Source organism: Scyliorhinus canicula, chromosome 1 (assembly GCF_902713615.1).
Source record: "Scyliorhinus canicula chromosome 1, sScyCan1.1, whole genome shotgun sequence".
Taxonomy (NCBI): domain Eukaryota; kingdom Metazoa; phylum Chordata; class Chondrichthyes; order Carcharhiniformes; family Scyliorhinidae; genus Scyliorhinus; species Scyliorhinus canicula.
Window position 1 is genome coordinate 79,502,376 of NC_052146.1, and position 27,349 is coordinate 79,529,724.

The 27,349-nt window shown below is 48.7% G+C and overlaps 1 protein-coding gene across 4 annotated transcripts in view; it reads right to left on the reverse strand.

Annotated features, from left to right (window-relative positions):
* Window positions 1–245: 245 nt before the first annotated feature.
* The window catches only part of LOC119964369 (glutathione hydrolase 1 proenzyme-like), a 114,388-nt gene continuing 87,284 nt past the window's right edge, over window positions 246–27,349 (reverse strand). For all 4 annotated transcript variants that reach the window (XM_038793779.1, XM_038793763.1, XM_038793787.1 and 1 more), the window contains 7 exons: window positions 26,320–26,469; window positions 24,955–25,091; window positions 20,268–20,455; window positions 14,550–14,677; window positions 3,245–3,357; window positions 2,997–3,110; window positions 246–943 (listed from right to left, as the gene is read on the reverse strand). In XM_038793779.1, the coding sequence (XP_038649707.1) occupies window positions 791–943; window positions 2,997–3,110; window positions 3,245–3,357; window positions 14,550–14,677; window positions 20,268–20,455; window positions 24,955–25,091; window positions 26,320–26,469 (983 nt within the window). In that variant the 3' untranslated portion in view covers window positions 246–790. The remainder of the gene's footprint in view (window positions 944–2,996; window positions 3,111–3,244; window positions 3,358–14,549; window positions 14,678–20,267; window positions 20,456–24,954; window positions 25,092–26,319; window positions 26,470–27,349) is intronic.

The window sequence follows — 27,349 nt, forward strand, 5'->3', positions numbered from 1 at the left end:
TTGATTGACATTTCTGAGTTTGATAAGATCAATAATTGATCATTGATAATTAGGCACAGCCTTAACTTTAAAGCATTCTGGGGCAGCACGGTGGCGCAGTGGTTAGTGCTGCTGCCTCACAGCGCCAACGTCCCAGGTTCGATCCCATCTCTGGGTCACTGTCCGTGTGGAGTTTGCACATTCTCCCCGTGTCTGCGTGGGTTTCACCCCCACAACCCAAAGATGTGCAGGCCAGGTGGATAGGCCACGCTAAATTGCATCTTAATTGGAAAAATTAAATGGGTACTCTAAATTTATATTTAAAAAGTTTAAAGCATTCGCTCTCTGTTTAGATTAGATGGATTGAGAAGTATTAAAAAAAACATGTCAAATTCTTACAGCCAGCAACGAGAGACGTATATTCCATCGGCTTGGCCTAGTTACATTTGTCCCTGGGCCTGAGAATTGAAAGTAAACTATTTAAATCTTTTTCCTTATTTACTCCCCCAACCTACTGCTGCTTTTAAAATCATTGCTTTCTAAAAGTTTTAAATTATGAATCTGCATGAGAATATTGTTGGTGGTGTGCTGCAGCCTTTGCAACATGCACCTGGGTCAGCTTCAGCAAGATTAACTTTTGCAGAGTAAAAATATAGTGAACATCTGAAAAAGAGAGTATGAGAACAAGTTGATAAAAGGATTAGTTCAGTGACCATATTCACAGTGTGTCTCACTGGGTTACTTATTCATTAACCTTTATACAATGTTGTTGACTTCAACGTAATTATGGTTAACAATTTGCATCGACCCTTCAGTAACCTGCGGGTTTGCCACCTTTTCGATAGTCTGATTCAGCAAACCACTTTCCTTCATCTCGGACGATGGCCTGAACCACACCCCCTCTTGGAAGCCTAGTTAACGTCTCCAATATATGGTGCCTCTCTTGCAAGCCCTCCAGTATAGCCTGCAAAACAATGCAAAAAGATTAGTAACTGTTCCAAATTAATAGTCAAAGCTGGGATTTAGTGATTAAAAGTGCCAAGACACGCTGGGCTAGTGCAAGGTCAATTCAAGAAGGAAATAGACAGAGTACAGGGTCAAGATGTTCCAACCAAGAGAAAGGATGGGACCAACAAGCCCAGTGAACCCTGGATAGCGAGGGATATGCAGCATTGGATCAGGAGAGAATGGGAGGCTTATGGCAGATAGCGAGGGCTCAAACGGCAGAATCCCTCGAGGTGTTGTGTAGGATGTGCAAGTAGGAACTTAAAAAGGAAATTGGGAGACCAAAAAGAGGAAATGAAAGTACAATGGCAGGTAAAATAAAGGAAAATCCTAAATTGTTTTACAAGTACATTAAGGGTAAAAGGATAACTGTGGAAAGAGCAGGGCCCATTAAGGACGACAGTGGTAATTTGTGTGTGGAGCCGGAGGATGTAGGTTGGGTTCTAAATGTGCTGGCATCAAACCGGAGGAAATGTGCTGTATTGTTCCATGTCTATGTTCTAACCTTCTCCAGGCAGCAAGGTGAGTAGGCAGCACAATGCCACTGGCACCAACCCCTGACCACACACATACACCCGTAGCTCCACCCCACCACCCCTACCAGGAGGGCGACCGAACCCCCCCCCACCACCTGTCAGCACCCATATCAGCCATGTGCCCAGGCCACCAGCTCCAACCACCTGTTCTGCATGCGTCCGACTGTCTAACACTGTCTATTACCCGTCTCCCCCCACCGGGAGAAGTTAACCCACAAACGCCGGAAGAGGGAGAAAACTGGATAGGGGCTGCCGGACCTGTGGCCCGTCACCACAGCGGCGGTTACTGGACCTGATCGGTCGGCTAGGGGAGAGAGAGCATGTGTGTTATCACCCCCACACCCACCACCACCCCTCCACCCCTCTACATACACCCTCCTCCACCGCCACCATCCCCCCACACGCCCCCCCCCCCCCCACTCCCACCCCCATACTGCCCACTCCACTACCACCACCTGTCACCCCAACCCACAGTCCAATCATGCATCTTGTCTTGTGTCTTGCAGGATCACCTGCCAATGAGGCCCACCTGATATCCTCCGCCCCCGTCCCCACCACTGCCCCAGGAGGGGAGCACGAGTAGGAGGAGGGGGACACTGACACCGATGGGAGCTCTCGACACGCAGCCTGAAACACCCCGGAGCACCAATCCGGGGGGTGACACTGACTTCCCGTCACAGCCGTCTCCAACACCCTTCACTATCCCAGAGACACTCACCTCGGTTGGGCACTTCAGCGAAGAGACTCCTGGCCACTATCTGGTGCGCACCACACATTTCCAGTGGTACAACAGGTGGAGGTAGAAAACCCCTAGGGAGCAGATGGTTGGAGGGCGGCCCAACTCCAGAGACTAGCTGCCGTCCGGATGGGTTTCAAGCTTCTAGAACAGACAGTCCATCTATAGTTGAGATACAGTCACAGAGCCAGGGACTGCATGAGGGGGTGCCAGAAACCATCCAGTGCCTGCTGGTGAAGTCGGAGTCATGAAACCACTTTCAGGAGGAGGTGCAGACCATGCATGCCACCCAGGCCAACACCGCACGAATGGCATCTGTTGTGGAAGCCTTTGTGGGGGGGAGGTTTCGGCCATGGGTCAAGATGTCCAAGGCCAGGGGCGGGTTGCCAAGGCCCAGGACAGGGTTGCCCTGTCACAGGCAGCCATGTGCCAGGGCCACCTGGACATTGTACCAGCTCTGCAGAGCGTGGCCCAGTCATAGCAGGCATGGCTGAGGACCACTTGCTTACCTGTAAGCTTGTGTGATTCTATGCTAATAAATAGTGTATGAGATCCTTGAAATTACCAGCCAGATTGACTGTCCATGCAGTTCTAAAACCAGGCTCCATTACAGTGAAACTGGGAGGTAGTGGGGTGGAGCGGGAGGAGAAGAAGGGAGAAGTACAACAGATAGAGCCTATGGAAACATTAACCAATATCCAGCCCATACAGATATGCGTGCACACATCACAAACACCAACCTTCTCCACAGCTTCCTCAACATGGGTCACATTGGGGAATAGTTGATGGTGAACTCTGGGTTCAGTCACAGCTCTCTTAATATTGTAATTAAACCACAACACGTTCATTATGACCTAGAAATACAAGAGGGACAGTGAATGAATCAGGCAAGATGTTCGGCTTCTCAACAAAATAATCTCCCAGTATTTATTTCCCCTCCAGTTCTCTATTATTCTGTTTTGACGCTGGTATTTCCATCTGTACGTACCCAAGCATTTGTTGTGGTGATCTTTACTCCTCCTGAGGCTCCTACCACCATCTTCACTGACTTGTTTTTATCAAGTATAATGGCAGGACACATGGAAGATAGGGGTGTTTTACCTATTGAGAAAAGAAGACTTTTAAAAGACTCATAGCCAGACACAGTACAGGAATGCGTTGATGGAACACTGGGGCATTAGTTAGGTAAATTCCACTTTAACTGTGAGCAAAGATTTTTTTATGATAAATGTGTTCATGAAATACAGGCATCAATGGCAAAGATAACATTTAATGCTCGTCCCTAGTTCTTTGAGAAGGTGGTGGTGAGAAGCCTTCTTGAACCACTGGGGTTTCCCAAACTAATGACCCCATGTGTTTACACTTATGGGATCACAGGGGTGAATTTGGTACTGAAATCAGGCTGACAATATACACATAATGTGGAGATGCCAGCGTTGGACTGGGGTGAGCACAGTAAGAAGTCTTACAACACCAGGATAAAGTCCAACATGTTTGTTTCAAACACTAGCTTTCGGAGCATGAACGGGATATGGCACTCAACTCATTGATCGACAGTTCCAACGCGCAACATCAAAAACCGCACCGACCTCCTCAGAAGACAAACACGGGACACAACCGACAGAGTACCCTTCATCGTCCAGTACTTTCCCGGAGCGTAGAAACTACGACATCTTCTTCGCAGCCTCCAACACGTCATCGATGAAGATGAACATCTTGCCAAGGTCATCCCCACACCCCCACTACAGTAGTCCCCCTTTATAACGCGAGTGTTGGGGTCCAAGACAGCCACCCGCGTTGCAACCGAGCCGCGGATATCCACGATGGGGGTTTTAAATTTATTTAAAAATCTATGCTAGCGCTTCCCATTGAGAGTCTACGGGGGGCGGGGGGAGAGGTCAGACCCCCATAGACTCACAATGGGAAGCGCTAGCATAGATTTTAAAATAAATTTAAAACCCCCATCGTGGATCTAATTAAAACAGTGTCAATTTCAGCGGCCGGCTCACTTTGATCCGGAGAGGGAAGCTGCTCTCTCACTGAAACAATCAGCCGGCCGCTGAAATTGACACTGCCCGCTGCTCTCTCCCTCCAATCCAACTTTTAAGTTTTAATGTTTCTGATTGGAGGGAGAGAGCAGCGGGCAGTGTCAATTTCAGCGGCCGGCTGATTGTTTCAGTGAGAGAGCAGCTTCCCTCTCCGGATCAAAGTGAGCCGGCCGCTGAAATTGACACTGCCGGCTGATTGGAGGGAGAGAGCAGAGAACACAGGAGGAGGTCATACGGGCCTCTGCAACACCAGCATGGTCTCACATCGCCCCTCCCCTCTGTAGCTGGGGTTCAGGCTGTGGCTGCTGGGGTACAGGCCGTGGCTGCTGGGCTTCAGGCTGTGGCTGCTGGGGTACTATGGCTGCTGGGGTTCAGGCTGTGGCTGCTGGGGTACTGTGGCTGCTGGGGTACAGGCCGTGGCTGCTGGGGTGCAGGCCGTGGTTGCTGGGGTGCAGGCTGTGGCTGCTGGGGTTCAGGCCGTGGCTGCTGGGGTACAGGCCGTGGCTGCTGAGGTACAGGCTGTGGCTGCTGGGGTACTGATTGGAGGGAGAGAGCAGCCGGCAGTGTCAATTTCAGCGGCCGGCTGATTGTTTCAGTGAGAGAGCAGCTTCCCTCTCCGGATCAGAGTGAGCTGGCCCCTGAAATTGACACTGCCGGCTGCTCTCTCCCTCCAATCAGAAACATTAAAACTTAAAAGTTGGATTGGAGGGAGAGAGCAGCGGGCAGTGTCAATTTCAGCGGCCGGCTCACTTTGATCCGGAGAGGGAAGCTGCTCTCTCACTGAAACAATCAGCCGGCCGCTGAAATTGACACTGCCGGCTGCTCTCTCCCTCCAATCCAACTTTTAAGTTTTAATGTTTCTGATTGGAGGGAGAGAGCAGCCAGCAGTGTCAATTTCAGCGGCCGGCTGATTGTTTCAGTGAGAGAGCAGCTTCCCTCTCCGGATCAAAGTGAGCCGGCCGCTGAAATTGACACAACTGACAGTTGGGGTCCATAAGCCCCCCCGCGGTATATCGCGAACCGCGGTATTGCGGAGCGCGGTATAACGGGGGACTACTGTACTTGCCTTCAAACAACCGCGCAACCTCAAACAAACCATTGTCTGCAGCAAACTACCCAGCTTTCAGAACAGCGACCACGACACCACACAACCCTGCCATGGGAATCTCTGCAAGACATGCCAGATCATCGACTTGGATACCACCATTACACGTGAGAACATCACCCACCAGGTACGCGGTACATACTTGTGTGACTCGGCCAACGTTGTCTACCTCATATGCTGCAGGAAAGGATGTCCCGAAGCGCGGTACATTAGCGAGAACATGCAGACGCTGCACCAACGAATGAACGGACATCATGCGATAATCACCAGGCAGGAATGTTCCCTTCCAGTCGGGGAACACTTCAGCAGTCAAGGACATTCAGCCTCTGATCTTCGGGTAAGCGTTCTCCAAGGCGGCCTTCAGGACGCGCGACAACGCAGAATCGCCGAGCAGAAACTTATAGCCAAGTTCCGCACACGAGTACGGCCTCAACTGGGACCTGGGATTCATGTTGCATTATATTCATCCCCCACCGTCTGGCCTGGGCTTGTGAAATCCTACCAACTGTCCTGGCTTGAGACAATTCACGCCTCTTTAACCTGTAAGAAGTCTTACAACACCAGGTTGGGGTTACCCCTCTCTCTGGATCTGTAAAGATTCAATTACTGGCAAATGCTCGCATTCTAAGCATTGTCTGGCATCTTTGAATTTGTCTATATATATGTTTCTGGAACATACCTCTTCATTCACCTGAGGAAAGAGCAGTGCTCCGAAAGCTAGTGTTTGAAACAAACCTGTTGGACTTTAACCTGGTGTTGTAAGACTTCTTACTGAACATACACATAGGCCAGGAACAGAAACTGTCACATGAGACCCCTGGCTGGAATCGATACTGGCTGTCAGTAAGAGCATTCAAGTCAACACATAAACGCATTATTGCTATATGGACTTTGTGATTACCCACTCACGTTACACAAAAGAACAAGACCATGCTATGAATATGTAACAAACTTCCAGACACAGGCGATCAACTTTGCAGCAGGACAAAGAACAGACAAAAGAAGCCATCAGACTCCATAATGAGCTGATGGCTGGTCAGATGAGGGTGTTTCAGGAGATAATGGATCTTGATTGAATCACCCTAGATCAGGGGTGGGCAAACTTTTCCGTGCAAGGGCCACATTCAGAAATTCACAATTCACAAAGGGCCGCATAGTATATTAAGTAAAATAATTACTTCACCCGGTTATGATTCTGGGCGCCTCATATAGAACATAGAACAGCACAGAACAGGCCCTTCGGCCCTCGACGTTGTTCCGAGCAATGATCACCCTACTCAAGTCAACGTATCCACCCTATACCAGAAAGTAACCCAAAAGCCCCCCCCCATTAACTTTAAAAAAAAAATTAAAAAAAAAAAAAATTTTTTTTTTAATTTTTTTTTTTTTTTTAATGACTTGGTGGGCCGCAGAAATACCTTTGGCGGGCCGCATGCGGCCCGCGGGCCGTAGTTTGCCCACCCCTGCCCTAGATGAATCACCCTGGATAAACAGGAATATCCTGTCTTTCCATTGAAGAGTTGGGGTTTGGATGAGACAATGGCAGGCCTCTGGGCTGGGATGCAAGTGCGGTGAGCTGCAGCACTGGCTCTTTTTGTTACTTTAATAAAGGGAGTTATTGTTAGCAGACTGGCCTTAGCAAAGTTATCACATTATGGACTGACCTCATTAACACTACACCCTGTATGCTTCATCCGATGCCAGTGCTTATGTGGTTGCACTGTATATCTTGTGTTGCCCTATTATCTCTGTATATCTTGTGTTGCCCTGTTCCTGTACCAGCCTCCCCAAACAGGCACCGGAATGTGGCAACTAGGGGCTTTTCACAGTAACTTCATTTGAAGCCTACTTATGACAATGAGCGATTTTCATTTCATTTTTCATTTATGTATTTTCTTTTATTCCCTTTTCTTCCCATGTACTTAATGATCTGTTGAGCTGCTCGCAGAAAAATACTTTTCACTGTACCTCGGTACACGTGACAATAAACAAATCCAATCCAATCCAACATTGGCAAAGTGGAGTAAAAACAGGTTTTTCCAAGCAGTCTTCAGAGTTGAAAGAGAGCAGCTTCTTCAGGAGGAAACAAAATACCTCTCTTGTAAACTCAAAATCTATGGGGTTTATGGCGAAGACTGGGCCCAATACAAAGAGCGCCTGCGTTTCTTCTTCCAGGCTGAGACCATTATGAGAGATGCAAAGCAGAAAGCATGCGGGGCTTCGATATTCAGTGTGATTAAAAAGCCGAATTTATCCAGATGCCCTGGCTTGAAAACTTTTGACAAGCTCATAGACAGAGTGCAAAATCATTGTGACCCGAAGCCCAATAACACCCTCCAGAGACATCACGCTTTAATACGGCAGGGAGGGCTCCTGTCACTGAATTTTTAACTGTGATGAATGGAGGAATTTCAGGCATATATTGTATTTTATGTATCTATTGCTGTAATGTTAAAAGCCTTAGTTAGTGTGTGTAAATATCTGCTGCAGTAATGTTGTTAAAAAATCCTGGTTTCAAAGTCAGACAGGCCTTGTGGCTACAGAATGTGCAATTAAGGCATTGTAAAAGTGAGATCATCCTTATTTCAAACCATGCTTATGTTTAAAATGACAAGCCTAATGGAATTTTGTTATGATCTCTGAGGAGTAGATAATTAGAGACATTGGCCGGAATTCTCCAATCACTTTTCTGGCTGGCAGCGTACCCCCACTAGCAGGTTTCATGTCAGAGTGGGGTGTTTTCAATGGGAAATCCCAGCGAATGTGCACGGCCCGGAAACACGCTGGGGGACCAGAGAATTCTGCCCATTCCGTTTAAACTTAAGTAATCAGGTCATGGGATTTGTTGTGGGACAAGGAAGATGTAACTAATGTGAGGGGCTAGGTCTATACCGGGTCTCTAGCAATGCGTCAGTCAGTTTAGATTTGGCTGTGAACTGAAAAGCTGCTTCTGAAAGAGCTGTCAAGTTAAACAATGGAGGGCAGCACGGTGGTGCAATGGTTAGCCTGCTGCGTCAGGGTGCCGAGGTCCCAGGTTCGATCCCAGCTCTGGGTCACTGTCCGTGTGGAATTTGCACATTCTCACCGTGTTTGTGTGGGTTTCGCTCCCACAACCCAAAGATGTGCAGTGTAGGTGGATTGACCACGCTAATTTGCCCCTTAATTGGAAAAAATGAATTGGGTACTCTCAATTTAAAAAAAAGTTAAACAATGGTTTGACACAGACAAGAACCTGCAGGCTGTTTCCTGATAGATCTCTCCAAAACAGTCTTTCCAAGATACAGCAAGTATTCCTGTGTTTGCTAACTTTATTTAAAAGTGGGTTTTGACCTGTGATGTGATTTGCTTGATTGGAGATAAAGAAGGCAGAGGAGCATTAAAGTTTTTCATTTAATTGTTAAAAGTTGTGAAGTGTAAGATATTTATATTATGTTAAGGTAATTTAATATGTGGTAATAATACATTTAAAAAAAAATAATAATTTAGAGTACCCAATAATCTTTTTCCAATTAAAGGGCAATTTAACTACCCTGAACATCTTTTAGTGCTGTGGGGGTGAGACCCACGCAGACACGGGGAGAATGTGCAAACTCCACACAGAGAGTGATCCAGGGTCGTGATCAAACCTGGGTCCTCAGTGCCATGAGGCAATAGTGCTAATCACTACACCACTGTGCTGCCCGATTAGTTTATTTTAAGACGCCATATCCCTATTTGTGTGTGGAATCCCTCTTGGAGCAAAGTATTCTTTTCCTCACAGTTTTACAAATTTAAAAAAGTGTAATAGTTCTGTCCAGTATCCTAGAAAATGTTGGGGTCTGGTCTAGGATTGTAATATAATCAGGTTGCAGAAACTAGCAGAACATTGGGGGAAGCACGGTAGCCTTGTGGATAGCACAATTGCTTCACAGCTCCAGGGTCCCAGGTTCGATTCCGGCTTGGGTCACTGTCTGTGCGGAGTCTGCACATCCTCCCCGTGTGTGCGTGGGTTTCCTCCGGGTGCTCCGGTTTCCTCCCACAGTCCAAAGATGTGCAGGTTAGGTGGATTGGCCATGATAAATTGCCCTTCGTGTCCAAAAATTGCCCTTAGTGTTGGGTGGGGTTACTGGGTTATGGGGATAAGGTGGAGGTGTTGACCTTGGGTAGGGTGCTCTTTCCAAGAGCCGGTGCAGATTCGATGGGCCGAATGGCCTCCTTTTGCACTGTAAATTCTATGATTGTGAATTCGGCCCATCCCTGACCGAGATGTTGCAAGACAGATTGGTGTGCGGAATAAACAACGTTACAACCCAAAAATGGTAACTGTCAGAGCCCAATCCAGATCTAAGAAAACCATTGAGATCATCCTATCCCTGGAGAACACAGTAAAAGGGGCTTAGGAGCTATAGAGGGCACCCAACAGGAATATATTCCAGTAAGGGGAGAGGTCTTGTGTAAAAGTGCCCATTCCTCTGTTGAAGGTGCCTGTATGAATCGCCCATCACCAAATTGGAGCTCAGCTGGTACCCCATGGCAGTTTGGGAAATTTCATGACAATCCTATGGATGCTAGGGAACCCGCTGCAGAAGATTGCAGATGTCTGATGATGGAGTACAGTAAGCCCTGTAAATGGCACAGCCAAGGAATAGACAATATTCAGAAGAACCGAAGGCCAGCACAGGCCCGGTCACGCCCATACCATTCAGGTATACCCACTCCCAGAAGCAGAGGCAAGGCAATTAATCCATATTGTCACGACGAAGCTCGTCCCAATAATGACAAAGTTGCGAGTAAATGGTCACCCATTGGAAGTAGAGATTGGCACGCGGGCTGCTGTCTCTGTCATTGGAGAGTAGGCATTTGGTCGCCTCCAAGCTGGTATCCAATCCTTGAGTTTGGAGGAGATTAGGACCAGACCAGCCACCCACACAGGGGAACCATTGCGGATTAGAGGCACTACACAGGCCCAGGTGACACACAGGTAGCAGTCAGTCCGGCTTCCACTCATCGTTGTGTGGGGACAGAGTTCGAGGGCGGAATTTTCAACCTCCCAGCTGCATGTTTCTCAGGAATTCCTTTTGAAGTCACCCCACACCACCGGGAAACCTGAGGGCAGGAGTGCGCTGCCAAGGATCAGACAATCCCGCTGCTAGTGAACGGCTGGAGAATGCTGGCCCAAGTCTTATGGGAATAAAATTGGATCCAGCAGATCAGGCTGGATTGGCTAGAGATTTTCAGACTGAGCTTTGGTGGACTATACAAAATTATTAGCAAAAATCCTTAAGTCTTCCGTGAGGGCCTTGGAAAAATAAGAGGAGCCAGAGCTGAAATTGAAGTCGAACCCGATGCTAGACCAAAATATTTTAGAGCAAGACCGGTTCCTTATTCCCTGTTGGGGAAGGAAAAGACTGTGACTCCTGGAAAGTTTAGGTATAACAATACATGTGCAATTCGCAGAGTGAGCAGAGCCTATCATCCCTGTCCTTAAACCAGACAGATCAGTCTGCCTTTGCAGTGATTGTCAATCAGGTTTTGAAATTGGATAGGTGCCTCTTGCCGCAAATAGAAAACCTAAATGTTAAATTAGGAGGCAGTCAGATGTTCACGAAATTAGCTATGATCCATGCCTATCTTCAACTCAAATTAGACGTGTCCTCCAGCAAATATATCATGATTATCACACATACGGGCCTGTAAAAGTACACCATCTTGCCAGCGTGTGCCACATTCCAACAGGACATAGAGAACATACTCCAAGAGTTACACAAAGTGGTGGTGTACTTGGATGGCGTTCTGATCACAGGGACTTCAGATTGAGAGCACCTGGCAAACCTAAATTAGGTCTTGCGGTGATTTTCGAAAGCAGAGGTACATCTCAAAACTGAGAAATGCATATTCCAAGTGAGCAAAGTGACCTATTTGGGCCATTGGGTGGACAAGGAAGGCCTACACCCAGTGGAGGACAAGAAAGGCCCATATCCAGTGGAGGACAAGGAAGGCCAACATCCAGTGGTGGACAAGGAAGGCCTACATCCAGTGGAGGACAAGAAAGGCCTACATCCAGTGGTGGACAAGGAAGGCCAACACCCAGTGGAGGACAAGAAAGGCCTACGCTCAGTGGAGGACACGGAAGGCCTACGCTCAGTGGAGGACAAGGAAGGCCTATGCTCAGTGGAGGACACGGAAGGCCTACGCTCAGTGGAGGACAAGGAAGGCCAACACCCAGTGGGGGACAAGGAAGGTCTATGCCCAGTGGAGAACAAGGAAGGCCTACACCCAGTGGAGGACAAGGAAGGCCAACACCCAGTGGAGGACAAGGAAGGCCAACATCCAGTGGAGGACAAGGTCAGGGCAATTAAGGAAGTGGCAACTCCAAGAAGCACCGCAGAATTGACATCATTCCAGGGATTAGTCAATTATTATGGGAAGTTTATCCTGAATTTGGCATCCCTGCTGTCTCCACTACACATACTACTGCAAAAGTACCAGGAATGGTCTTGGGAGGCGCCACAGGTGGAGGTCTATAAAAAAGTAAAATGACAACTGCTGTCATCCAATTTATCGCCTTAGTTCAACCCCAAACAGGAATCTCATCCTGACGGCAATCTTTCTCCTTACAGGATTGGGGCGGTATTCTCACACCACTGGAAAGACAGTACAGAAAGGCCCATCGCCTACGCGAGTCACCTCCCCTTGTCCAGGACTCTCTCGGGTGCCAAGTAGGTGTACTCTCAAATCGAGAAGGATAGCTTGGCAGTTGTGTATGTGTGACATTATGCAGAATGTCTAGAATATAAAGGGTTAATGTAATATCATAATTGACCACTAGATGGAGCTAAATGCAGAACTATATAATGCACTGACTCTCAGGCTTCTGGCAGAGGGCTGGAGAGAGTGCAGATGAGAAGTCCAGAAAGTGCAGAGTACGGTTATAGATAGAGTGTAAAGACTAGTGTTAGTAGAATGTAAATTACTAGATTATTGCTTGCTATAGGAGTAAGTGGTCAAGCTTTAATAAGTATTGTTATTCAATACTTATTGGATAACAATACTTATTAATTACAACCATCCTGATAATAAGAATCACAAACACCACATATGATGTAAAAAATATTTCACCGGTACATCTCTTGCAGGCATTTTGTGATAGTGACAAAATACAAGCCTTCACTGGGGCTTTAAGGAGACTAAGTCAATCCCCCCCTTATCGTCTCTGCCAGGATACAGCATCAGGCCCTGTTTCTTGCAGCTTATGACTATTCCTTAGAGCACCGCCCTCGAATGCAAATAGCTAATGCTGATGCCTTGAGTCACCTCCCCATGTCCACAAGCCTGGCTCCCTTGCCAGCATTGGAAGAGGTCAAGATGGTCTAAAGCTTTCAGAGACTTTACCAGTGACTGTGAGGCAAATCAAACCTGGACACGAAAGGAACCAATGCTGTCAAAATTGAAGCACATGATCCTAAACTATGGAGTCCATGGGCAACCCTCTGATGACATGAAACTTTATCTGACCAAGAAATACAAACTCAGTGTTGAGGGCAGTATCATTCTTTGGGGGCTCCGTGTAGTTGTCCCTGCCCAGGGCAATGGCCGGTTCTACTGGAACTACATAATGGCCATCTTGGGGTCTCTAAATTGAAAATGCTCACCAGGAGCTACATCTGGTGGCCTGGTCTTGACGGACTTGGTGAGAAGTGCAACTCATGCCAGGGGAAGCAGAAACTCCCTCCTTCAGACTCCCTCCGCCCATGGGAGTGGCGAGGCAGGCCATAGGTGCGAGAGTACATCAGACTTTGCTGGGCCTTTTCTGGGTTCCATGTTTTTGGTTCTGGCAGATGCACACTCCAAATGGTTGGAGATACCGCATGGGCTCCACAACCTCCTACACTACAGCCGAAAAACGACAGCAGAGCTTTTGCATGCAGAGCATATCGGACATCCTGGTTTCTGACAATGGCACATCCTTCACCAGTGGTGAGTTCCAAAGCTTCATGCCACCCAATGGCATCAGACACACCAGTACTACACCATATCACCCATCATCAAATGGACTGGCAGAATGGGCAGTGCAGATCTTTAAAATTGGCGAGAACAAACAATCGGCGGCATCCATAGAGACCAAATTGGCAGGATTTTTATTTGATTATAGGACCACTCCTCATACGACAGCAGGAATCACCCCGGTGGAACTGTTAATGGGACAGTGGCTTCAGCGCAGAACAAGCCTTCTGTTCCCAACCTAGCGCGGAGGGTGGAATCCCAGGAAGAGGGAGACAAGCAGCCTAGTCTATGTGAGGAACTTTGGAGATGGCCCCCAGTTGGGTCCCCGGAGTCATATCGGAGAAAACGGGACCCGTATCCTTCAAAATATGAAGGCCCAAGATAAGGTCATGTGGAAACACCTGGACAATCTCAGAAGTTGGGACTCCATGCCGTACAACCCTCACTACCAGCCACAGAGGTGGCCGCTGCCAGTGCAGAGCTACAGCCTGGGCCCTGATAATGAGGACTCAGGTTCTGAGATAGAAGCAGAGGAATCAGGTGCTCCGACTGAAGAGTCGGGGAGGAATCCATGTCAGTAACTCTTCGGCACCACCTCCAGAAGCGAAGATCACTAATTCGGTTCACAACTCCAGATCCCGTTCCACACTTGGCAGACCTTAGGTCGATTGTGAAGAGGCGGAAGAGGCCACCTCGCCGCAGGAGGACTGAGGGGGGAACCGGACTTAAGGGGGGAGGAAGGACACAGGGATCATCAACAGATTTCCCTCTTCGTGGAATACAAATTCCCCTATTGAGCGGACGCAGGCTCACCCAATAGGAAATACATGGCAGGAGCTTAAAACCCGCAGTGCCGACCTGGACCTGCATCGCCGCAGGCCCTTAGGGTGGGACATAAGTGTTGTACGCTGCGGCAGAGGAACTCTTTGTTGCTTCAATAAAGGGCGTAATTGTTGGCAGACTGGCCTTGGCAAAGGTATTACATTTATTTTGGAAACAAACTGTGTGTACTAGAGTGATTTCAACTCAAAAGTATTTAATTCTGTAAAGTGATTTAGGATATGTAAAAATTGTGAAAGGCAGTATAGAAATGGAAAAACATCTTTCCTTTGAAAAAAAACAGCTGAACTGGACAGTATTTGTCCCACATAACACACCTGGTTTGATGAAATTGGTTGTAGAAGGCGAAACATTGACCTTGGCGCCTTTGCCTGGCCATGCAAAGTCATTCATTTGATTATTGAAAATTATCCCATTTTTGCTGGACCTCACATGCGACCCAAAGCTGCAAAAAAAAAAGCAAACAAATTTTTTAATACGGCAAACATTCCTCATTCAATGCAGTCTTTATGCGGAAAGAACAACTATCACTTGGTTTGTGAGTGTTTAGGATCCATCCCAGAGGCGGTGTGGTACCAATTGTCACGCCTTTCAGACAATTCAAATCTTTTTAAATCCACAAATGATGACAACTTCCTGTCAGCTGAGAGCAATTTCAGGGCTGATTTTCCAAAATTGTTTAAATCAAGAAAATCAAGAAAGACGCTCTGGGGCTGTTAGTCTTTGGAACTTCCTTCCGCAGAAAGTGCCGGAGGCAGGATCATTGAATACTTTATGGCAGAGATGAATAGATTGTTGATAAGCAAAGGAGGCAAAGGTTATCGAGGGTAGGCAGGAATGTGGAGTTAGGCCACAATCAGATCAGCCATGAACGTACTGAATGGTAGGGTAGGGTCAAAGGAGCGAATGGCCTCTTCCTGATCCTGATTCATATACTTGTATGCACATCATCAGCAGGAGACTCAATGGGCAACTCTATATACTTAAATGCAGTTGTTAATGGTTTTCTGTCTGTGTGGAGTTTGCACTTTTGCCTGTGTCTGCGTGGGTTTCCTCCGGATGCTCCGGTTTCCTCCCACAGTCCAAAGATGTGCAGGCTCGGTGAGTTGCGCGTGCTAAATTGCCCCTTAGTGTCCAATGTCAAGGTTAGGTGGGGTTGGGGCGGGGGAGTGGGCCTATATAGGGTGCTCTTTCAGAGGGTCGATACAGACTTGATGGGCCGAATGGCCTCCTTCTGCATTGTAGGGATTCAATGGAGTTAGTCTAATGGATAAACTTAAAAATGTGCAGCCACACTAGTCACAAGTACTTCTGGTTTATGAGATTATTCTGGTGTTTACACTCCATACACGCCTCCTCGAATCTTACTTTGTCTCAGTCTATCAGCAGATCATTCTCCATTTCTGCCTCAGGTAGTTTTCTAGCTATGCTATTCACCACAACTACTCAGGGACTCTGGTTTCCTCCCACTAGTCCCGAAAGACGTACTGTGAGGTAATGTGGACGTTCTGACAAATTTGTCCACTTTTTTTTAGAAAACATTCTACTGAGGCATTTATCATTTTAAAATTTTAACATTCTAAACAACAGAGCACTCCGACACACGCAAAAAACCCCACAATAGCATACCCAACTCACCCCCCCCCCCACCCTAACTCAGATTTGTCCACTTTTAAGCCTGCCAACACCTCCAATACCTTGTCCCTCCCTATGACAACTTGCTCAATAACCTCACAGTCTCTCTCTGAGTTCCATATCTACCTTCTCATTCTCTAGGGTGAAGAAAGATGAGAAATATTCATTCAACACTCTACCAATGTCCTCTGGCTCCACCCACAGATTTCCCCCTTGGTCCTTAATGGGCCCTACTCTTTTCCTGGTTATCAGCTTCCCATTGATATACTTATAGAATATCTTGGGATTTTCCCTACTTTTACCAGCCAGAGCTTTCTCATATCCCCCCTTTGCTCCCCTAATTGATTTCTTAAGCTCCATCCTGCACTTTCTATGCTCCATTAATGCCTCTGCAGACTTGCATCCCTTGTACTTGTTAAAAGCCTCTCTTTGCCTTCTCATTGTATTCTGAATGTCTCTGGTCATCCATGGCTCCCTGGGTTTGTTACTCCTTCCTATTACCCTGGAGGGAACATGTTGGGCCTGTATCCTCCCCATTCCCTTTTTAACCCCCACCCTGACCCCACCACTGCTCTTCTGTAGTTTTCCCCACAAGTAACTCTTTCCAGTCTACCTTGGCAGGTCCTGCCTTATTTTGTTAAAATCTACTCTCCCCCTATCCCAAACCTCTTTTGCAACTTGTCTATTTCTTTGTCCAAAACAAATTTAAATTGAACCATATTGTGGTCGCTATCACTAAAATGCTCCCCCACCAACACATCAACCACTTGTCTGGCTTCATTCCGCAGAATTAGGTACAGCACTGCACTGTCCCTTGTTGGATCCTCTACATATCGAGCTAAAACATTCTCCTGTATACATTTTAAGAACTCTATTCCATCTAAACCATCAGCATGATTGCTATCCAGTTAATTGTGGGAAAGTTGAAATCACCCAATTCCCCTTATTATTTTTACCCCCCCCCCCCCCCCCTCCCCGCCAACGACTTGCGCACCTTTGCTCCTCAATTTCCCGCTGATTCTCTGAGGGTCTATAAGAAACACCTAGCAACATAGCTGTCCCCTTTTTTTATTCCTAAACTCTACCCACAAAGTTTAATTTGATGCCCCCTCCAAGTTACCATCTCCCCTTACCGCAGTAACTGCCTCCTTAACTAATAATGCAATGCCTCCTCCTCTTCTACCCCCTCCTCTGTCTTGCAGTAAGATTCTATATCCTGGGATGTTGAGCTGCCAATCCTGTCCCTCAAACTACCATGTCTGTATGAATGCTATTATATCATAATTACACGTGTCAATCATTGCCCTCAACTCATCTGTTTTACCTTTAATACTGCTGGCATTAAAGTAGAGGCCATCCAGTCTTGTCTTACTCCTTTGAAACGTACTACTATTAGTCTGCGTCCCCTCCCCCTGCCAAATTAGTTTAAACTCTTCCCAACAGCACCAGTAAACCCGCCAGCAAGGGTATTAGTCCCTCTCTGGTTTAGATACAGACTGTCCCACTTGTATAGGTCCCACCTTCCCGAAAAACGGTCCCAATGGTCCCAGAATCTAAAACCCTCCCTCCTGCACCAACTCTTAAACCATGTATGCATCTGTGCTATTCTCTTATTCCTGTACTCAGCAGCAGGTGGCACTAGGAGTAATCCAGAGATTACAATAGACTTCCAAGCCACTTCCACCTTCTGCACAGTGCTTGTTTTTTTCCCCTTGACTTTGATATAGCTGGGCTGCTTCTTGTTTAGATTAGGGTCACAAACTTTGAACTCATTATCTATTTGCTGAAGTTTTCAGTCACGTTTCTCATACTCTTTGCTTTTCACTCTTAGTTCTTTTTCCACGATGGCTTGCCTTACGTCCAGATTGATTATAGCTTTATTGTTCGGTTGTAGTTAATTGCCAAAACTTCCAGGAAACTTCTCACTACGTTCCAAAAGGACAGGATTATACAGAGTCTCGTTGCCTTCAGCTCTTCATCTAATCAGTTAGGGTCCTCTTCCTGAGTTCTCTCCACCACCCCTGGATTTCCTTCACTGGCCACTCTGAGTCTGCAGTGCCCTACCCTTGAAAACTTTATTGCCCCTTCCTTTAGGCTTTTTATTGCCTCCTCTGAGGTCTTCTGTTGCTCACAGCCCCCTTTTTAAAGTTGCCGATTATCTGGGGTCTTCTCTGACTTTCCAATTGTTATGGGCCAGGGTTTAGAGAACCCCAAAGTGTATCATGGAGTTCACCTGACATGGCCCACTCTACAGGTGTGGAACAGCAGAAATCTAAAAGTATTTTTTAAAGCAAAACAGTGTTTATCCTACAAACTCAAGTTAACCTTTTTAAAACATATAGTGAACATCTTAGCAACCATCAATTCAAATATAACCCCAAAGAATACAACACTAAGTAATCCTTAAACTATCCTTTTAACACCCATAAGACTTTAAAAAAATGTTTTACACAGAAGCACATCAGGTTAAAGTCACTACTGAGAGCAATTATTAGTTTTAAATCCCCAAATAATCGATTTACAGTTTTAGATTACAGAGAGAGACTAATACCCCTTCTGGCTGTGATTGCAGCTATCCAGCTCTGAAAATGAAACTAAAACACACCCTGCAGCAAACAGCCTAAAACAAAAGTAAAAAGCTGACAGAGAGCCCAGCTCCACCCACACTCTGACATCGCTGATAAACACCCATTTCTAAAGGTAAATTTCTTTAACACCCATTTCTTAAAGGTACTTTCACATGACACAATCCCTTGCCCGTTGTCCATTCTCATGGTTGTTGCATCAAATGTTGCAAACATTTAAATGCATTACAGCTTTAAGACTGTCAACTTTCTTTCTCTTTTACCCACTCACAGCTGCTGTTTCTTTCAGTCTTTGCTTTTCCCATGCCTCTGGGGTTTCGATGGGAACCTGGAGCAACTCCTTTTGAACCTTTTCTAATTTCTCTTTTATTGGCAGAAAGTTTCTCCCGCGATTTCTCCAGCTCTCTTCTATGCCCCTCAGCTGCCCAAAATAGGCCATTTTCCTTTGCTCCCAATGTGCTGTTCTTAGTAGTTTTTTGACAGTTTCACCAGCATATCCAGTGCTCTCAGGGTCCGAGCTGCTGTTTCTAAAACTATTTTTGAACTTTCTCTTGAACAGATGGAGGTCTTCCCTTACAAAACGCTCAAAACCTTGCTGCCTACAGTCTGTCAGTGCAGCGATCGCACTCCAGACCCCCCGCCCCTCTGCTCAGATTGGGAGCCCAGAGTCTCAGCCTTTTAATAATATCTTTCTAAACGTCTGACTGTCCTAGCCAATTTGAGTTTGCTCTACGTCTGACCCGCAGGGCATGGCAATATCAATTCACCCGAACAGGCATTCGGGTGAATTTTCCGTTCCTTCAGACAACAATTAAAACCGAATGATCAAAGGTTGTCGGTGTCATCATATTCGATTATGTCCTCGTCGCCAATGTGGTGGCTTGAAGCAACACGATGGAGGCTCTTTGTGTAATCAAATGGAGTTTATTGACAATAAGGGAAAACAGTAGATGCCTGCTGGTTCTGGCTGCTCTGGAGTAGCTGCTCTGGGCTACTCCAGTCCTTACAGGTTGGTGCCATGGCTTCCAAATATATTCTGCTTGAGGGGACTCTGCCCTCTGAGGTGATCAGCCACTCTCAGTTCCCATTGGTCCCCCAAAGCCAGGTGAACCTCCTCCGTTGTGTTGTCTTAAGGAGACAGACACCAAAATCCACTCCATTCTCCGAGGCACCTTCCTTGCACTTAGCAAGTTGGCATCGCCCCCAAGCAGGGCTCAGGGTTCTGCTTATATCATCTAGCAAGGCTACACATCTGATGCTCGTTGCACTGATTCCTGATAGGCGTTTTTCATCAGCCTGCATTGGGACATCCTGTGGCTACCTTGGTCGGGAAAACGGCCAAGAAACTGGGACATTTCATGAGAAAAGTACCATCCTTTGAACACACAGCCCCCTTCGAACACACAGCCCCCTTCGAACACACAGCCCCTGGTGACACGACAATACTTTCATTTATATGGCACCTTTCACAGCCTCAGGTATCCCAAATGCACTTGACATCTAACTAATCACTTAAAATGCAGTCACTGTTGTAATGTAGGAGGTGATGCAAAACAGGGTTATGGTGACTAACAAGTGTCCAGAATCATCTCTTCTCTTTCCTTCATTCCCATGGAGATTTTTCCCTGCCCCACAAACGTACGCTAGTGAACCTCCTGTTGTGGATGAATGGAGCTGGGGAAAAGTTCACAAACCAGCCTCCCCCCTCTCGCCTCTGACACTCAACCAGAGGAAGAGGCATAAGTCACGTTAAGAAAGATGTAAAAGGAGACGCTATCGTCATGAATGAGTAATTTAAGACGAGAAGGCACTTACTAAAAATTAATAGAGCTGGTTACTGACACGGCGCTGCCATCCTCTGCTACAAGGGACACATGGGCAGTCCCGTGATTATCAATGGGGTAGAAATCAGGCTCATAATATTGTATAGAATGCGTCGTCTCGTCTGTGATTTTAGCCCAAAGCTCTGCTGCAAAATGGCTTGCTGTCATATTGGCAATGAGCTGTCAATGAAAAAGATTCAGAGAACAAAGTGATTAATGGATTGGATCAGTAATTGACCTTCCAGCTCTGAGATAAGCGGCGCGATTCTCCGCTCTCACGCCGGTTCGGAGAATAGCGAGCTGTGCCGATTTTCACGGCGACGCCGGTCCGACGCCCTCCCGCTATTCTCCGAACCCCGCACAAACTACATGTCGGCATTCCCGGCAAAGGCCTCGACAGATCCCCCGACACGACCAGAAGCCTGAATTTTTGGCCCCCCACTATTCTCCGGCCCAGATGGGCCGAAGTTCCGATGTCATCACGGAATGTTTTCACGACGGCCAACACACCTGCTTTTCAAGTTCGTCAACCAGTCGTGCTGGCTGACGAGAGCTTCGAGGAGGTGAGCGCACCGCTCAGCGCACCGCTCAGCGCACTGCTGGAGTCTGGCCACAACGGGGAAGGCATCCCCGAGAACGGGAGTGGGGTCCAGAGCGGGGGGAGTGTGGAGACTGAGGGGGGAAGTTGGAGACTGAGGGGGGAGTGTGGGAGACGGAGGGGGGAAGTGGGAGACGGAGGGGGGAAGTGGGAGACTGAGGGGGGGAGTGTTGGAGATGGAGGGGGGAAGTGGGAGACGGAGGGGGGGAGTGGGAGACGGAGGGGGGAGTGTGGGAGACTGAGAGGGGAGTGTGGGAGACTGAGGGGGGAAGTGGGAGACTGAGGGGGGAAGTGGGAGATGGAGGGGGGAAGTGGGAGATGGAGGGGGGGAGTGTGGAAGACTGAGGGGGGAGTGTGGGAGACTGAGGGGGGAAGTGGGAGACTGAGGGGGAAGTGGGAGACGGAGGGGGGAGTGTGGAAGACGGAGGGGGGAGTGTGGGAGACGGAGGGGGGAGTGGGATACTGGGGGGGGGGGAGTGGGAGTGGGGGGGGTAGGGAGAGAGTGAGCGAGTGACTCGTCCAACCCCGGTTACGAAATGTCTGCCACCATGCCATGGCCTGCCGGTCACGAGGACACGGCCGCTGGTTGCCCTGAGGCTTACGGCCACTGGCCACTGACGCACCCGTGAGGAGGACATAGTTAACTGCCCGTTGGATGCAGAAAGTGACCAGTGGTTAGGCTGCCCGTGTGTCTCCAGCGCGACCAGGCCACCAGGACACACAGGTATCCCGTGGCAGGCGGCTGCCGAGGTGTCGACTAACCTCCGTCTAACATGTCCCGTTTCTCTGCCCCCACCACCCTTCTGTAGGTTAGCACGATGTATGGGAACAGAACGGCTATGTTCTGCGCAGTGGTTGGGGCCGCTGCACTGCATTTGGAGATGGAGCAGCATCCACACCCACAACCCGCAGTGGATGCAGGGCCAGCTGCAGCAGCAGAGGGAAGGGCCGAGGAGTTGCCAGTCGTCGAGCAGCATGGGGGGGAGGAGGAGGAGGAAGAGGAAGAGGAGAGAGTGAGGGTGCAGCCACGGCGCCAGAGGCGACGACCAAGGCCGAGGGTGTACCGTGTCCGGATCTCTTTCCTAACAATGACGGACATCACCTGCAGGAGGAGACTCCGGCTGAGTAGGCGGACGGTGATACATATCTGTCACCCTGTGGCGCACCTCGCCCCACGTGGAACGGGGGGAGGACACGCGATCCCGGTTGCCATCAAGGTGACGGTCGCTCTTAACCTCTATGCGACCGGCTACTTCCAGTCTCCGAGCGGGGACCTCTCCGGGATCTCCCAGTCATTGGTGCACAGGTGCATCCGGGATGTGACCGATGCCCTCTATGCCATCGCGGACCGCTACATCACCTTTCCCGAGGACCAAGCAAGTCAAGACTCACGAGCTCGTGGATTTGCCAGCGTGGCCGGGATACCGAGGGTGCAGGGGGCAATCGATTGTGTTCACGTCCCCATGCGCCCGCCTGCAGGGGACAGGGAGGTGTTCACAAACAGGAGGGGGACATACTCCATGAATATCCAGGTGGTATGCGACCCCCACATGACGTTCATGAACGTCTGTGCAAGGTTCCCAGGGAGTGTGCATGACTCCTACATACTGGCGCAGTCGTTCATCCCTGCGATGTTTGAGGGACATCCACCCGGCTGAGGGGCTGGTTGCTGGGCGACAGGGGTTATCCGCTGAGGTCTTGGCTGATGACGCCTATACGGAGGCATCAGACCAATGCGGAAACACGATACAACAATGCCCATGCAGCAACCAGGGGTGTGGTGGAGCGCTGCCTTGGCCTCCTGAAGATGAGATTCAGGTGCCTGGACCGCTCCGGAAGGGCCCTGCAGTACCAGCCCGACAAGGTCGCTCGCATTGTTATGGTCTGCTGTGCACTGCACAACATCGCAATGCAGAGGGGAGATGACCTGCTGCAGGAGGCGGAGGTAGAAGCCAGTGCCAGTGGTGCCAGCACAGAGGAGGAGGAGGAGGAGGCTGGCGGAGTAGCACGCAGACACGACCCAGGTGCTGGTGATGCCCAGGAGGCGGCACGATGGACCCAGCGAGGACGGCGGGCACGCGACGCCTTGGTGACAGCACGGTTCACGCGTCGCATGCGACGTCCCCGCTGAACACCAAACCACCACCTGCATCGCCAGTCGTGCAGAGGGTGAACACACAACTGCCACCACCCCCCACCCCCCCCCCCCCCCCCCCCCACCACCCCACACCCCCTCTCAGTGTACAGTGCTCCACTTTGACATCACCTTTACCACTGGGTCCAGATGGTATGGCACAACATTGATGGCTGTGTCAGCGGGTGTGATCAGTGCCATGTGGAATGATGACAGCCCGCTCTGCGCTGAGCTGTGAGCTCAGAATCGTTAGAGAGAGTCTGACCCATGGCAATAGCTGAACCATCCACCTTGGTGGCCGCTGAGTTTGTCACGGACACTCCATCATGTGCCCGCGTGGGGTAGCTGTGGGAGGGGGTGGGGGGAGGGGAAGGGACTGCACACCCGACAACGAAGTTTCACCGCTCGTCAACCCCAGCGACACTCGGTCACCATCACGATCCCTGTGGCGGAGGAACAATCACACGGTATTACAAGTAAGGTGGAACAGTGCGTTTAATGTTAACAATAATTTACAGATGCCCTAGCCCCTACAACTAAACTGTGCCCTTCACCCATGCCAACTTACTCTGTGTCTTTCTTTGTTGCCTTACGGGCCCTACCACTCGTCTAAGTGATTCCCCAGATGATACAGCAGGAGTGGAGGAGGATTGCTGCAAATCGCCCCCTTCGACTTGTTTCTCCTTCGGCAAGCGTTTCCTGGGGCGACCCGGCCTTGATGGGCCAGGCTGCTCTGCGGGCGTCTCGGGTGACGTTGTGCCACCCTGCTCTGCCTGCTGCCCACCCGATGCACCAGGGATGGGACGGGGGAGGCCGAGAATTCCAGGCGTCCTGTGATGGAGTTAATGGGATGGGCCCCAAAACCTCCTCCTCCCTCGGGGAGCCCGGTGGCCCCCGGGCCTCACTGTGGGCCAGAGGTGTGAGCGGGGAGGTGCCCCGTCACGCCACCGACACCTGGCGCTGCCAGTCCTGGAGGCCTGCAACGGTATCCACCAGGTTCCGTAGGTTTGCAGAGACGGAGTCCAGGGAGTTAGGCATTCCCGCCAGGGACTGTGCGGTCTCAACCTGTGAGTGCACGACGCCATCCAGCACGTGTGTCAGACGGTTGATGCTCTCCGCGACTGACTGCTGGGACTGTGCCATGGCGTGCTGCGACTGGGCCATGACCTGCTGAGACTCGGCCAAGGCCCGCAGCGTGCCGGCAATGTCATGTTGGCTCTGGCTCATTGCTGCCTGTGAGAGGGCAACCCTCTCCAGGGCCGAGGATGACGCGTGCACATTAAGCCCAACGCCTTGCTGAACCTGACCCATTGCCTCCACCGCGGATGCCACCCGTGCGGTGTCGGCCTGGGTTGCTGCCATGAGCGGCACCACTCCCTGCTCCTGGACGCGGTTCGACTCCTCTAACTGCGTCTGCAGATGCTGGAAGACAGCCCTCATCCCGTCATTGTGTCCCTGGGTTTCTTGATGCATCGGCTGTGCGGGCGGATTGGCAAAGCTAAAATGTCCCATAATTGGAAAAAGAAAGATCTGGGTGTTCTAAATTTTAAAAAAATCTTCCTTTTTATTATCCGTCCTTCTAAAGCTATGTTCCCCGATTGACCCTCCTGCCTGTGAAAACAGCTTTTCATTATTAACTTTATTAAAATCCTTCCTAACTTTGAACACCTGCAATAAATTTCACTTCAACCATCCCAGCTCTAAAGAGAACAATCCCGATTTCTCTTTTCTCTCCATATATAACAGTGGTCCCGCATCCCTACTTGCACCAATTTATTATAAACACATGCACACAAACATGCCTCAACATGCTCTAGCACGCATTCATGGATGTTGAAGCACATTAGCATCTAATGGCAACTTATTCAGCAAGCAGTGTGGCAATACAGGTGCCAGCGAGAATAACAGCTTTTGATTGACTGAACAATATTTAAATTAGTTGCTTACCTCAGTCATGTTGACAAATAGTGGATCTCCCATCATGCTTTGCTTTGCATAGGCAAATTTAAAGGCTTCAACTGCTCGATGATATGTCAAGGCCTTCGCTTCCGGGGAGGAAACACTATCTGGAGTAAAATTATAGCCTTTAAAGAAAATTAAGATAAAACATTAGAGTGGAATAAAGTGAAACAAATTGTTTGGACTTCTTTCAATTTAGGATATTATGTTTGATGCTGACGATGTAGTCACCTCGAGATTGAGGAGGCCAAATATAGACTGGGTGACTGCTTTGTGAACACTTCCAAATGTGAAAGCTACCTATTGCTCATCATTTCAATTCTCGACCCGACACCATTGTTCCGATGTAGTTCAATACCACCTCGTGGAAAAGCACTTTACAATCTTCTGGACTCAACAGTGAGTGTAACAATTTTAGATCATAATCTCTGCCTTCATTTTGGTTTGTTTTCTCTTGTTGGTCAGTTTTCCTCTTGTTTCTTTAATGACTACTTTATGCTCAGCAGGCTGTTCTCCTGCCATTCGTACCTCATCTAGACTTATCTTCTGTTTCTAACTACTCCACGGAATTCCTACAGAGCAGAAGGAGTTAAACCTTGCTCTGTGGGGTTTGTATCTGAATCAGCCAGGATCCACCTTGAGTCCTGAGACAAGGGGGGCAAACATCTGGCCTGTAAAAACAACGTAGAAGGAACTCAAGGCTGAGATTCTACTCCCAGTTGTGATGTTTCTGAAGGTCAGGACATCCCTCAGCTGCAGTAACTGCTTATCATGTTATTTAAATGGAGAAAGACTGCAGAAAGCTACTACACAGGGATTGGGGGGGGGGGGGGTCCTCATGCATAAATCACAAAAAGCTGACGTGCAAGCTCAGCAGGTAATTGGGAAGGCAAATGGAACGCTGTCCTTTATTTCAAGGGGAATAGTGTACAAAAATAGAGAAGTATAGCGAAAACTATACAAGGAACTAGTTAGACCACACCAGGATTACTGTGGATAATTTAGGTCCCCTTATCTATGGAAAAGTATACTGGTATTGGAGGCAGTCCAGAGAAGGTTCACTAGGTTGATCCCGGGTATGGAGGGATTTTCTTATGAGGAGAGATTGAGTAGGTTGGGCCTGTACTCCCTGGAGTTCAGGCAACCTTATCGAGACATTTAGGATTCTCAGGGGGAGTGGCAGGGTAGATGCTGGGAGATTGTTTCCTCTTGTCGGAGAGTCTCGGACTAGAGGGCATCATCTCAGAGGGCGGGGTTACCCATTTAAGACCCCCTGCCCCGCCGGGTACAGGTGAATCCCGCCCTATGATTCTCTGATTTTCTGAATCAAACGGCTGTGCTTTGATATCTCACCCTTCAGGATGTTCAGTATCAATGCAAGCACAGGCCCACTGGATGGGGCACTGGGCAGAAGCAACGTGTAATCTCCAATTGACATCTTGATCACATCTTCAGATAATTGAGGTCTGTAGTTTCTCAGGTCCTCAAGAGTTATAATCCCACCTGTGGAGGGAAACAAATTTAATGCAAGTATGTCAAATAAATGTTTCAAACGTGAGCATTATTACAACAACAACCAACCCTCCTTCCCAAACTGAGAACATTGGGTGGCACGGTGGCATTGTGGTTAGCACGGCTGTCTCACAGCGCCAGGGACCCAGGTTTGATTCCGGCCCTAGGTGACTGTCTGTGTGGAGTCTGCATGTTCTCCCTCTGTGTGGGTTTCCTCCTGTTTCCTCCCACAGTCTAAGATGTGCTGGCTAGGTGGATTGGCCATGATCAATGCATGGGGTGAAGGGGATGGGACAGAGGAGTGGGCCTGGGTGGAGTACTCTTTTAGAGGGTCTGGAAGAACCCGTTGGGCCGAAAGGCCTCCTTCTACACTGTAAGGATTCCATGTTCTATTCTATATTCTCATGTCATTCCAGGAACATGGGGCGCGATTCTCCCATCGGGTGGCTAAGTGTCGACGCCCATGCCACTCCAGCTGCTGATCCCGGTGTGTACCCGGTGCTGTGGGGTCAGAGAATTCCGCCCAGAGAAAATAGAGCAGGAGTAGGCCATTCGGTCCATCAAGTTTGTTCTGCCATTCAAACAGTTTGTGGCTGATCATCTACCTCTGTGCAGCACTTCTAGGCAGTAGCGGCCTTACCTGTATTGCTCGAACACCACAGGTTGTTTGCTATTAATATGTCCCGAATGTTTTTATCTCCATTAATCCAGCTGGCAGTTTCCAATGTTAATTACTCTCCACATAAAGACCGTCCTCACAAGTGTGTTAATTATTTACCCCTTTTTTTATTGTAAATGTTGTTCAGATATGTTCTTGAATTACTGTGAAATAGTAACTCATGTTTACCTTGTGTACACATGTTTTAATGAC